This window comes from Epinephelus lanceolatus, chromosome 19 (assembly GCF_041903045.1).
Source record: "Epinephelus lanceolatus isolate andai-2023 chromosome 19, ASM4190304v1, whole genome shotgun sequence".
NCBI lineage: Eukaryota > Metazoa > Chordata > Actinopteri > Perciformes > Serranidae > Epinephelus > Epinephelus lanceolatus.
In genome coordinates this window covers 20,764,241-20,777,610 of record NC_135752.1, presented here as the reverse complement: position 1 = coordinate 20,777,610, position 13,370 = coordinate 20,764,241, and the positions used below count along the sequence as shown (strand labels likewise).

Below are 13,370 nucleotides of genomic sequence, written 5' to 3'. Positions count from 1 at the left end.
TAGTCACAGTTCTGACTTCCTGACCCTGATCTAGATCTGAAAACATGAGACTTCTGCTCTAATTGTCTGGCAGAGAGAAGACCAGGCCCGAGACAGCTGATAGGGTTCATTTATATGGTTGGATTCAGTTTCACATGCAGCTCCAGTGTCTGCATGGATTTCAGATGGATTGAAGAGTTGAAAATACCTGAACGTGTTTGTTTTGTCTGTTGTTAAGTCCATTCTGGACCAGCTACCTTTCCAAAGTTGATTCCCTGCATTTACCTCAGTGCATGCTGGGATAAACTCTCAATTCCAATGAGCCTGAGCAGGATTAGGAGGGTATGGGAAAGGTATGTACCTCAGACAGTTATACAGATCTTTAAATCAGTCTGTATGTTGACGATACTCAGGGTGATTCATGTCTGAACACTGACTCCTGCTGTTGAAGAAAGGAACAAAATTTCTGGTTAAGTTCCCTTGTATCACTAAAGCTCAATCCTTCAAGGACAAACTTTCCTAACAACTGAAGACAAACCAAATGAAAACCTACATTATCATGGCTTACATCATGAACCAGGACTGAAGTGTTTGATCTCACTTACTCTGCCTTCTAGTGTCTGGCAAAGATTTAAGGTGAAAACAAATTTAGAGCCTTCAGCCAATTAGCAAGGTGACGCACAAGTGTTGGCACTGCCACTGTCTGACTGTGATGTAACAACCGTAGTACTAGGCCCTTCAAATAGCAGTAGCTTTCTTTCCTTGGACCAAACTACTCCTTGTCCTACGTCCTTGCAAGCCATACAGACCGATGTGATCTAGAGGGCTGAATACAATGGCAAAGAGCAAAGCATTCTGAGTCTGTTTAGAGGGCTAAAAAGGACCAACACCCTTAATGACAGTATTGCTGTTAAAGCAGGGATAGGTGGTTTACTATTGGTGTTACTGGGCAAAAAAAATCCCCAAATAACTTTTGGGTTGTAGTTGAAGTGGTCTGAGAAAAAACTAGACTTCAACATCTCCTCCTGACTGTTTTCAGGCTTTTGAAGAACAAGCACGTGACAGTAGACTTGAGCGTATCACAGGTCATTCCAGAGAAGTGTTCCCCTTGGCTTTTCTAGTCTGACATAATAAAACACGTCTATATCGACAAAGCATCACAGAGATGGAGAGGAATGTTTAGTTTGGCCTTCAGCTAATTGCAGCCAAAGCCTCAAATTTCAAGTTCACATTTATGTAGCTGATGTTAGAGAGCCTTGAATCACAGTGTGTCATCTGAGAGAGAGAAAAAGAGCACTGTGTGCAGCTCTACAGTGAAATAAGATGTAATAAATCATTGCACAGGAAACACTGGGTTACTCTTTGAAGCGTGTTCATATGCCCATGGTCATCGGGGTGGAGGGGCTTAGGACAGGGAGGGGAGAGCTGCAGGAGGAGGGTGTATTTTTAGGGTGCTTTCAGACCTAGAGTTGTCTTGCTTTGGTCTGAATCAGGGACTAATTTTGTTACAAATTTGCATAATTGCCTAGAGTTGGTTTGTGTTTTCACGGCAGCATTTACAAGCAGACCAGATCAAATGCCTTGCTCCAGAAAGCTGCTCTTGATTGGTCCGAATATCCATACGGGAAAAATCTAGGAAATAAACAAAACATTGAAGAAGAGTACACTTGCAAAATAAAGGCGACACTTTCTAATGTCACAGCTACGCAGGTTGATTTTAGTGTTGCTCATCGTGGACTATATTGCTGTCATTGTTCATTTTAGTCAAACCATACAGTTTGAAAACGAGGCGCGGCTCCAACTAGAAAACAATGTTTTGATGCATTCAATGTGCTGAATGTGCATATTAAGGAAGTAAAGGAGGAGGTGCACATTAATAATCCTCCAGGACTGTAACATGCTCATGTTTAACCCAAACAATGCGTAATGTGACTGCAGCTGGTTCGGATCGAGGTCGGAACACGTTCTCACCACAAACAAACCGCACCACAGTTCGTTTGAAACCGGACCGAGACCACCCCTTCAAGAAGGTCTCGGTCCAGTGTTTGCTGTGTTCACACCTGCCCAAATGAACCGTATTTAGGGGGCAAACGAACTTGAGTTCAATTATACCGAACCAAACAGGGTAGGTGTGAAAGTACCCTTAAATTCTGCCTACCCCAGCTTTAACAGATTTTCTGAAATAATTCTAAATTCTTTACAAAAAGTTCAGCGTTTTTAGAAGAGAATGTGTTTTAATCAGACACATATCAAGCTCCTGGGCAGTGAAAAGGAGGCAGAACAAAAGTCACTATAAGAATTTCATCTATGAACAATTGAAAAAAGTGACCTATGAGCATTTGTTTGACCTTCCTGTACTGTAAGTGTACCCATTCTCCTAATTTCACATCATACAAATGTAAATAAATAAAGATTTTACACAGACAAAAACATAAATATCAAAACATAAATACTTTCACTCATAGTCTGGTAGAAATGACACAGTTACACTGACCATAAATATACATTTCTACTTCTGATAATTCACATTCACTATTATGTAAGATTCTGTATTTACGACATCATACATTCACTGCGTCCTCATTGTCCTTTTCTTGAGTCTTATTTGTTTTTATCCTCCTCTGGATTCCCATCCTCTAAATGTGTGTTGTCACTTTGGTCCCCCTCGTCCTGCTCACCTACAAGAACTTTACTGTAAAGCTTCTGCTGCTCTTCTTTAAAAGCATCTTTCACTTTTGCTCGTTTCAGTCCTCCGTCCCTGAGAGAACAGAGGTAAGGAAGGAAAAGAGAGTCAAACACAGTGTCATCAGTGTCTTATACAAACCACTGAAGGACATAATGAAACATGAATTATCTTCCGGGTATGACACTGCACAATTTCTGTCAAAGCTAAAAGCCAGTAATGATGCATTTTGTGAGACAGCGTCTGCGTTTTATGTTCCTGGCAACCTCTCTTTTAGCAGCAATAAACATACAGTTTTATTGACTCATTTCATGACTTTTTTTTTCACCATTTGAGATTTGGCTGGCGTTCTCTTGATTACGTCATGTTTTTACACCCTGTTCTTCCTCAACAGTTTAACGGCACCTGACTAGAGAATATTTCCATGAACTAACTCCTAATATTCTCATAACAGTAGAGAATAGAAACGTGCATACATTTGTAATTTCTTTTGCAGATTATCTGAAAATTCTATTAACATTTGTGCTACATTTGAATGAAAACTTGGCTAATGGCTCACCAAATGAGATCCACTAATCCTCCTTGTGCAGCTATGGCTGCTTTCACCCTGTTGGCAAACTGCACCGCATCCTCTCCTTCCTACATAAAGACAATAAAAAAAGAACAGGCTGAGAAAAGGTGGAAAAAGTCCTCCAGTGGATAGAATAAACAACAGATGAGCTGAAAGTTGTATCACTGATTTTGGTGATACATTCAAAGTTGTGATAAAGACTTTCACCTTTTTGTTCATGGGCGGCAGGTACCAAACACTGCAGACAATGGCCCAGCTGCTCATCATCCTCAGCAGATAATTCACCATGCCAAACTTACTGCTGTTCCAGAAAGCATCCCCAAACCGAGGATCATACTGCAAGAAAGACATAGGGTCAAATCAAGAATAGATAAAAGCAAAATGAGGAAAAAGGAGGAAAAAGACAAAACAAAGTTTCTATACCTTGATGGCAACTGGATACACTGTACAGGCAATTTCAAAGCTGCCCTTTTTGAACATCATCACAGATGTGTTGTTGATGCAAGTACCTGTGGAAGACACAGTGTGAAGCTCTTATCAACGCTAAACAACAAGCCTTACGTGCTCTGCACCTGTGTTTAAAACTATTATATCACCATACACACCCTCAGGGAAGATCAGGATGGGCTGCTTAGTTTTGTCAGCAACATGATCACTTAGCCTGCAATGACAAAGAAGAAGTGATCAAAATATATGCATGTATTTTTAAATCTAGCCATTAGCCTCACTTCTAGAAATCAAATAATGTTCAATCTAAACTACTACTTGTACAGCAAAACCAAACCATTATAATATTTAATATCCATAGTCTTTGTCAAGTTAAAATATAAATAAGTGATCACAAGTCACATGAACTGTTGTTATATACTTCCTTCCAACGCTTATAAATGCAAGTTCTATCAACAAGCTCCTACAGGCTATACCAGTTTTATTTCAGGCAGTGCTCACTGTCAAGTTCATTGTTTGTTGCCAACCATACACACATACTGATGTGTCCTTAACTGAGAAAACATTGGGGTTTCTTGTAACACATGTTTAGAGCAAGGACACAAGAATATGACTGTTGTCAGAGTAATCTTCTCACAGCGTTGCTATTCAAGTGACCAGTGTATTATGTGTCACGAGGCCTTAACCATAACAAAAACACATTTCTATAATGTGTGTGCGAAGTGGTTGAACCTTATGTTTTAAAAAAGTATTTCACAGCTGGAAAATGGTCTTTGCATTAAACTAGGCTGTCTACACAGCAGACAGATGCAAACACTTGACAGATGCAACACACACAGGAAAAGGACTGTGGTATTTGCTTTGGCTCAAGATGCAGAAAACCTACATCGACCAGAATGCACTGCGGACCAATAAACATTCCCTCTGGTGAGGGACATAATGTGAAATAGGCCGTTTTCTCACAGGAAAAAACTGTGGCGGCCAACTAGTAACAAAATATCTTGAATTAAACTTTAACTGCAAGCTAACCTTTTAGTCAAAATGTAACAAATGTGTCTGGGCCACAGTTACATGTTTTAACCACAACTTCGTATTTTAGCCATCATTTAAACTTGACTGTAAACCAAATGCACCAAGTGTTGTGACACCCAGTCACAGTAAGATATATACAAACATATTCAGGGGTGAACAAAGTGTACCATGATTCAGTGCACACTGAGCTGAAATTCCTAATTGATAAGTGGTTGCACAGCAGCAGGACTGACCATACCCTGCTGAGATCCTGTGTCCTCATATGACATCACATTTTGAGTTAACTTGACCTTACACTTCATTCTGCTTAACTTAGGCTTGTTGTCCTTATTTGTGGACATTTTCTGTGCCATTCAGTGCTAGTAAGAGCACAGTACACTAATCCGTGTAAAAACAAGATGGCAGCCATCTCTGCCAAGTCAGCTACAGCTGATATCGACACAAAAGCGGACAAGGGACAAAACCTTATGACATTTAATGGTTGAAACATGTTTATTTATGATTAAGAATGTTTGTAGTTTGATACGGCAACAAATTTGACCAATTTTAGCAACAGCAACAAGCTGAGGCACTGTCAATTAGGAAGTACTGGTTAGGACACATTAGGATTTTATTATTATCTTGTTTGAGGACACTGGGACTAAATTACTGTTGACAATGTTTAGTTTTTATACTTATCAGGTCCTACTGATCCCAAATAGCTTGGAGAAATTAAAAATGCATCCCAAACAAAAGAGTCTCAGGAGGATACTTTAACTGGAGACATGAGCAATGCCAACACTGTGAAGATGTATTGTTACCTTTTGGCCACTAGATGTCTGTCTTTGACTTCTGATCTTTCAAACCAGATGTGCGGAGAGGATTTGACCATGGCTCGCTGGATCATTCCCATCAACCCTCCATGCACCTGGCCAACCTGAGAGACAAGGCTAACTCAACTTCAACTCAAAAACATCAATCCTGATTTTTCACAATCATTCATTCTTCTGATGAACAAACACACACTCATTCACAGAAACACAGAGACAAATAAACTTACCATAGAGTAGCAGCCATCGTTGGCTAAGATGATGACATCAATGGGTGTTGTGTGATTGGCCACACAGATACCGCCATTCTTTGGTTTGTTCTCTCTGAAATTAAACAAGGTTGTTTAAGTCACACAATTTGGTGACAGGAAAGACTGACTGGCAAATATCCATTCCTGAAAGAGGTAACTATACACTCTCTCTCTCTTTGGAAGGTGACTTTGTTTCTGACTATTAAACATACTGTACCTGTTATGATACGTGATGATTGCTGTGAGAGCTCTCACACAGATGCGGTAACACATCAGATGAACCTTCTCACTCAGGTAGAACCTTAAACTGAAGACATACAGCATAATGCAACAATAATTACTCCAGTACCCTTAAAAATGGACAATTCAAGGTTAAATTGAGGCTAAAAAACAAGGTGTATACTGAGCCAGTCTTGTAGCTTTTGATCATATATCTACTTTTGTTATAAGGATCTATCTTCACCTGTATGCTTGAACTGTTCTGAGATTTTGGGGAAACTTACTCTTTATTTGGTAAAAAGGCCACGAACGTAGTCAGGACTAGAAGCAGACTAATGCCAGTGACTGCCAGAGTAACCCTGCAGAAACAAGAACATATAGTTTACTCAAGACTGAACAAGTTGTTCACTCATTCGCAGCTTTTGTTCTACAAAATGTGCCTCAACCACATAACCTGCCTGTGTGCTGCTCTGACCTGAGGGGCAGCAGGATGACGTAGCGGATGAGGACCCCTAGTCCCCACAGGACAGTAACTCTCAGACTGATATGTCGGAAGTTGTAGTTGCTTCGAGTCAGCAAGTTCCAGCTCTGCAGTTCCTGGGCCGAAAAGCGCTTGGTCACCTCGTCATCCACGATGCTCTCCACACCTCTCCGACAGAAGTAGAATATGTCAGCCATTTCAAACTCCGGCTCTGAGCGCAGGCAGCTGGCAGAACCCCGGAGCTCCTGGATCTCCTGCTGCAAAGATGATGGTGGTTCCTTGGCAATGATTCCTTCAATGAAAACAAAAAAAAGAAAAACATGCATTTGAGTTAATAGTCAAAATAATGCAGGTGCAGCAAGCATTCATGACTGAGGAATATTAAGATGTGACTCATTTACCATTGCTGTAGGGTTTATAGAGTTCCTGGTTCTTTTCCTTTGCTCCCATCTCCATTCGTATGGTTGCCCACTGATTAAAGTAGGAAAAATATTAAGAAAGAAACAAGATTAACGATTATGCTTTCGTTGTTTGCTGTAATGTTCGACATACAGATCAGAGTAAGACCTTAATTCCGTTATGCTACAGCTGACTAGCAGCTATAAAATTGTACAGACATTAGTAAGCACTGCAGGCCTCCAAATTGCATTCAAGGTTACAGGCTCAAAAAGGATATGGGCAGCATAGACTGTGATATTATCAGAGTTATGAAATTAGGCAACATGTTCCCTGGAGGCAGAGAGACAGCTCTGCAAAACAGAACATCTTTTCCTTAGAAGCTTGCAGTTGAGAAAACAATGCAGGGAAACTGCAGAAACATACAACACTATTCTGGTCCAGTTTCAGTTTGAAAGCCTTTGTCTGACTTACTCAAGCATAAATAGGTCACACTCTTGATGGATCAGGCATCTGTGCCACCTAGACCTGCAGAGGGGAAATTTAAAAAACCATCGCCTGGTGTGTTCTCTAAATAAAGCACAAATGTGCACTCCAGCAGGGCTGTAGCTCATGAAAAAAAACAAACCACTCACAATTGTACACTACATACACACTCCTACACCAACAAGTACTCCCAGACCTGCTGAATGAGGCCATGACTGTCACTACCAAAGGCTTACCAGCCTTGCAAAATACCAAGGCTGATTTGGCAGTGTAGATAAGCCACTAAAGCCAGCCTGCCAGGCACAAAACTTCCTGTTGTCCATCCAGGAAGCACCTGTAGGAGGTACTCAGAGCTACATTAAGATAGCAGAATCATGTGGGTGGTACAGACTATGTAGCAATACCACATATGTCAGCAGAATGCAATGATGCTGCCCTATCACAGGTAGAATTTGGTCATTAACGAAGGCAGTGGAATACCAGCTCCATATCTATCTTCTGTAAAACCTCTTGAGTCCAGTGGGAAAGCCTGGACTTTAAGGTCTCTGGGTTGAAACCATTGTATTGTAGGTCTGCTTTCTGCCAGGTTCAATGTCAGAAATATGAGTGGACAAAGCAGAAAGTAAAGCCAGAGAAGATCTTTGGAGGAAATGTCAGATTTGGCTGCACAACCACCCCTATACCTTGATCCATCATAAGCCTCAAGAGAGCCTGCAGCTCATCCTCACCTCCTGGCAAAATCCAGCAGAAAGACAGTCTTGACTGACAGCTACTTCAGATTGACCAGCTCCAGGGGCTCAAAGAGTGGTAAAATTGCCTTACAACAGCTGCCTTCAACTGTACTACAACCATCAGGTTGGAAAAGCAGTTTGCAAACCTGCTCGGTCAACAGAGTATGTCCCTATTTGTCCAATCTCCATTATCCTGAGTGTAGGAGGGGAGCTCTAGCAACTCCAACAGAAACTGTAGGGCCACAGAAGCTGAGCTTGTGAGATTTGCTTTGTGATAACTCTACCACATCTCAAAAATCCTCCAACTATGTCAGCAGATAAACTCCATCCCAGGAGTCTGAGCTCCCTTCTGTATCTTTACCACCTCAGATGGTAGTCCCATGGCTAAAAGCTTGTTCCTCCCTGGAGTCTGTCCCAAAATCCAAGTCCCAGAGGAAAGGGAGGCAGGAACATGGCTTGTGCCTCTATCAGTCCCCCTGAGCTTGGAAAACCCAGGGGCCGCATCCAATGGGGAATGCATTTTTGTTTTTACATTTAAAATCAGTGAGATTAAACTTGCCAAATATTTTTTTTGCAAACTGTACTAGTGTTTTAAATGCTAAGAGTATATGACTGCAGCAGTTCAGAGGTAAGATACTTGTTCCAAAATGTTGCACAATGAATAAACAAACATTTTCTGTTCATCAAACCCCTTGTTCAACAACATTAAAACACAAAGAATTTGATTTTGTACCCCTCTAATAATACTGCACATTGTACAAAGACTCACCTCAAAGACCTTGAGAAGTGTCGTCATGTAGACTCTTCGGATACCAAAAGAGACTCCAAGTACAGCTGGCACGATTGTGAAGACAAACAGAAGAGTAAACCACACAGTGATGGCGATGCCAAGACACCTGCACAGCAGACTGTCAGCAGAAAATGTAAACCAAGTCATGCTGCTCAACAGCCGAAGAGACTCAGGGAGCAAAGAGGCAGCACGCCACGGCGAAACCCACAGCTTTAAGGCAAGTCTTCTGGTCTGTTTGAAGAGTCTGTGTCTAAAGTCAACACTGAAATCAGGACTGACTCACTGTCTGCGTTTGACAAAGACAATAGAAAATATCACAATCATGTCATTAGAAAAAGTACAAACTTTATAATTCACTGCATTTCCTTTAAGGTAAGTGGTCTAGACATCCACCCACATATTTTCACACATAAATCATTATCAAACTGACATATTATCTATAATCAAGCATCCTGGGCTACAGTTTAACGCTAATATAGAGTTATTTCCTGGGTATCCCTCCACTGGACGGTGTGCTGTTAGAACGGAGTGGTCTACTGTTGTTGGGGAACTTCTCTTACTGAAGGTTATTAATGAAAAATACAGTTAAAGTGCAATACTTCCCCACAAGGATGAGTTTTCTCAGGGTGCAAAATAACTTGACTTCACTGACTTTCCTGTGACAGCATGCATAAGAGTTATTCCAGCTTTTCAACAATGAGGCAGTAGCTGCTTAATTGACAGCCTTTTTGCAGGAAAAACTGGTATAACTCTGATGTAAGCTGACAGAAAAAGAATCTGATGAAGTGACAATGAGTACATCATTTCTGAGTTATCCACCAAGTTTACCTATTGGCTGGCTAACATCTTGTCTAGCTGTGTAGTTAAGGTATGAAATATTGTCAATATCTATAAATTGAGTGATGAAATTAAATGTAAGAATACAGCTGTCCCTGGTTTGTGTCAAGCATGAATGACAGGTGCAATATCACTAAAACCTTACAGCAGGTGATGTAATTGAAGGGACACAAAAATGTTCAGTAATGGCAGCTAGCTCTGTAATAGTTAGCAATTCAAACTTATAACTTAGCAAACTAATTTATAAGACCAGGAAAATACAGTAATTTACAATAATGAAGTTACAGTAGTTTAATTTAACGTTAAGGGACAACAACATTATTTAAAGTTAAATAAATAGCCTACAGTAAGTGGTCATTATGTAGCTTCACTGATATCTAGCAACAATGCTTTAACACTACACACTGCGTAACGTTAAATTATAGATAACATCAACTATTCAATTGTCTCCCATGCTTAACGTTTATCACCTGTATACAGTACTAGCACCCTGTAACATTAATTGGACACATAAACTTACCCCTCTGGTGGTTATTGATATTAGGACGTCTCAATAAGTTTGGTTTGTAACATGCTAATTAGCTTACAAGGGCGCTGCTAGGCTAATAAAGCTAACTTTTGACCCACGGCTAACGGCTCTCATCGTGGCGTCCTCCGGATTTAACGCTGGTCGTGTGCCGGAGGAGGACCGAGGTGACAGATGGTGAGGTAGTCCTCCATCTGGACAATACAAGGATTCTCTGACACTGTGCTGGCCATTGGTGCTGGCTTTAGAGGCTGTTAGCAACATGCTAAATACAACGACAGGCAGCGTTGTAGTGAGTCGCCATGGCAACAGATGGCCAATGAGGGCCGCTGTCACTGCACTGTGGGCGGGACTTGAAACTTAAATAGTAAATCTGATTACAGTGAAGTGGTTCAAAATTAGTCAAAACTTTGTCTGAATTAGATGTACTGACATTAACTGTGTTTAATGTGTTCACACTGGAGAATGACAACATGAGGAACTACCATTTTTGTTATCATATACTGTAGTAGCTCCATCCATCAATAGGCCTGAGGTGAAGTCAGGTCATTTGAATCACTTTATTTTAGATCATCAAGAAAACCATCTAAAATTCTGAGGACTACCTCAAGTGTTACTTTTAGAACTTGTTATAGATCTCGGTTCTATTTATATAAGGAAAATATGTTACGTTATAGGTAAAATGATCAACTTTGGACCTTCAAACCCAGATAAAATTGGACACTTATGTTTGTTTGTTCAGTCATTAATTCATTAAAATCATTAATGTAACCTAACTATTAATTAGAAAACACTGCACAACTTTTCTTTATGCTTTCCCTGGCCATTTTCTGCAGGTCTTCTTGTTGCCATACTGTCTACAGTGGACGTGTGTGTGTGGGCTTACATGTGTGTAATTCTGTGGTATTGTGGCTGATATGGACTCACTGCAACATCAGTGATTTTTTTAAGTGACAAAAATACTAAAAATGTCTGTAATATTACAGGGTTCCACACAATAATTGATCATAAATTGACTGAATTGAATTGAAAAATAACAAGTTATAACTTTATGGCACCTGATATCCCCAAAACATGTTGGTTTCACTTCAGAATTTTTTTTTCACTTTTTAGCTTCATTTTATGTCTCATTTTACCTGAATGCATAAAGTACTCACTCAAAGCCTTTTCCCATAAAATGATTAGTGTATCGTGAAAGTATTTTGATTATAAAGCGAACATTTAATAAAATGCATCATCCTACAACCATTTCATTGTTATCCCCTTATTGTTGTAGCTGCAGAACTCTTGTTACCAAAATGAGAAAATCAACATGCCACATGGCTTTCCTTGCAAGTTCTAGGAGCAGTGATTTTTTTATACTTTGTTCTGTTCTTTGTTCCCATATCTAAGACCAGTAAAAGTGTTCATGTGAAGCACATTTGTGGCACCAACTCAATAACATCTTTGGCGACTGGCTGCTAATATACAAGCCCAAGATGTAAAAGCTTATTTGTCCCTTTCTAACCTGATATCTTAAATTACCTGACTTCACCCCACTAATGGTTAAAAATGCTGAAAATGGGTACCAAAGGAAAGCAAACAATAATAGTAGTTTATATTGTGGGAGGCATTCCCTCCCACAATTACAGTGTAATGTACAATGTGATACAGTACAATGTGCCCACTGCCAGGCTGCTACTTATGTGGTAAACTTACAAAGAAATTTGTCTACTGCACCCAAATTAAAACAACTAAAATGTGGGCTACAATGTTTTCTTCATGTGGGCTGCAGAGTAAACAGTAACAAGGACATTTTGTTGGAGTAGATTAGGAATTTTTAAATTTTTAACCAAGTGTGCAAGACTCCCTGTCTGGGATCATTATAACTGCAGTAAATTGTTTTTTATTTGTGCATTATTAAGATTTACTGTGAGTTAGCAGGATGTATATAAAATATTAAATTGATTTAAAAGCATCTTGGAATACATTTTTTTTTTTCAATAATGTATCTATTGGTGTTGCATAATATCTGTTACGGGCTATTGTTGTACCAATTGTATAAAAAACACACTCTTAGCTAAAATAATTAACACACTGAATAGTTACACTTCTAACAACAAATTAATATAGTGTGTCCAGAACTGGACAGGTCGCCAGACAAACACAGGGCTGACACATAGAGACAGACAACCATTCACACCTACGGACAATTTAGAGTCACCAGTTAACCTGCATGTCTTTGGACTGTGGGAGGAAGCTGGAGTACCCAGAGAAAACCCATGCTGACACAGAGAGAACATGCAGACTCAGCACAGCAGGGCTCAAACGATCACCCTGGATTTGAACTGGGAACCCACTTGCTGTGAGGCAACAATGCTAACCACTGTACCACTGTGCCTCCCTGTTCCTGTAATCAATTCATTGAAACCTGGTATGAGACAATTGGACTGCCTTGATTCTGATTCTTAATCTTGAAACCTTTGCTGTCACTGTGTACGCTGCCTGTTTGCTATTATAAGTTTTATCCTCTCTGATAAATATTTTATTCACACTGAAAAATGCATTTGAATTTTACAAGACACTGAAGAAGATGCACTGCTGTTTCCGTTAAAAGCCAAGTTGGCTTTTACGCTGCATAATTAGTGAGTCGAGAAAAGCCTGTGTGTTTACAGAAGACTCGCCAGTGTGCTACTTAAACAGATTTCTGTAAATGTCAGTATTGTATTTGTCCCCATCTTTATTTGTTGTTATGAGCCTCAGTCCACATTTTAGGAAATTATTCAGTTTGATAAACCATACTCAAATGTTTGTTCAAGCCCATTTTGGCTTTTGAAACACAACATCAGACTAGATTCTGTCTTACCTCAGACTTCGCTGGATTTGAGGAACTTAATTTTTTCCATCAATCCAAATATTGTCAGGTGAGGGTCAAGTTTATTTTGATCTTCTTAAGAAGTGGTGTCTAATATTGCTCAATTCTCCCATGAGCCTGCTGTGGTAGAGTTAAAACCACACAATTGAGTTTTTCATTAACCTTTTTTAGACTTTTTTATGCCCAATACTGGAAATTAATGGACACCTGCAACCCAGTCTTTATACTGAAATTTTAAAGATTTGGTTGATATTATGGGGACAAGCTTTTGAACGCAA

At 39.9% G+C, this 13,370-nt stretch overlaps 1 protein-coding gene across 1 annotated transcript; it reads right to left on the bottom strand.

Moving 5' to 3' along the window:
- Nucleotides 1–2,193: 2,193 nt before the first annotated feature.
- On the bottom strand, nt 2,194–10,533 carry gpat4 (glycerol-3-phosphate acyltransferase 4). The gene is made up of 13 exons (XM_033646472.2): nt 10,233–10,533; nt 8,855–9,161; nt 6,874–6,943; nt 6,467–6,764; nt 6,276–6,350; nt 5,990–6,079; nt 5,752–5,845; nt 5,513–5,628; nt 3,839–3,894; nt 3,657–3,742; nt 3,441–3,569; nt 3,222–3,301; nt 2,194–2,737 (listed from the first exon to the last, which is right to left on the bottom strand). Exons 2-13 carry the CDS (start codon nt 9,020–9,022, stop codon nt 2,581–2,583), a joined length of 1,419 nt encoding a protein of 472 aa, XP_033502363.1. The 5' UTR covers nt 9,023–9,161; nt 10,233–10,533; the 3' UTR covers nt 2,194–2,580.
- Between the last annotated feature and the right edge of the window lie 2,837 nt (nt 10,534–13,370).

Excerpts from the sequence above, each read along its gene's own strand:
- gpat4 (XM_033646472.2), bottom strand. The coding sequence starts at position 9,022 with ATGACTTGGTTTACATTTTCTGCTGACAGTCTGCTGTGCAGGTGTCTT. Across the intron at positions 6,351-6,466 it reads GTCATCCTGCTGCCCCTCAG|GGTTACTCTGGCAGTCACTG; the intron begins GTCAGAGCAGCA and ends TTGTTTCTGCAG. Across the intron at positions 3,895-5,512 it reads AGACATCTAGTGGCCAAAAG|GCTAAGTGATCATGTTGCTG; the intron begins GTAACAATACAT and ends TTGTCATTGCAG.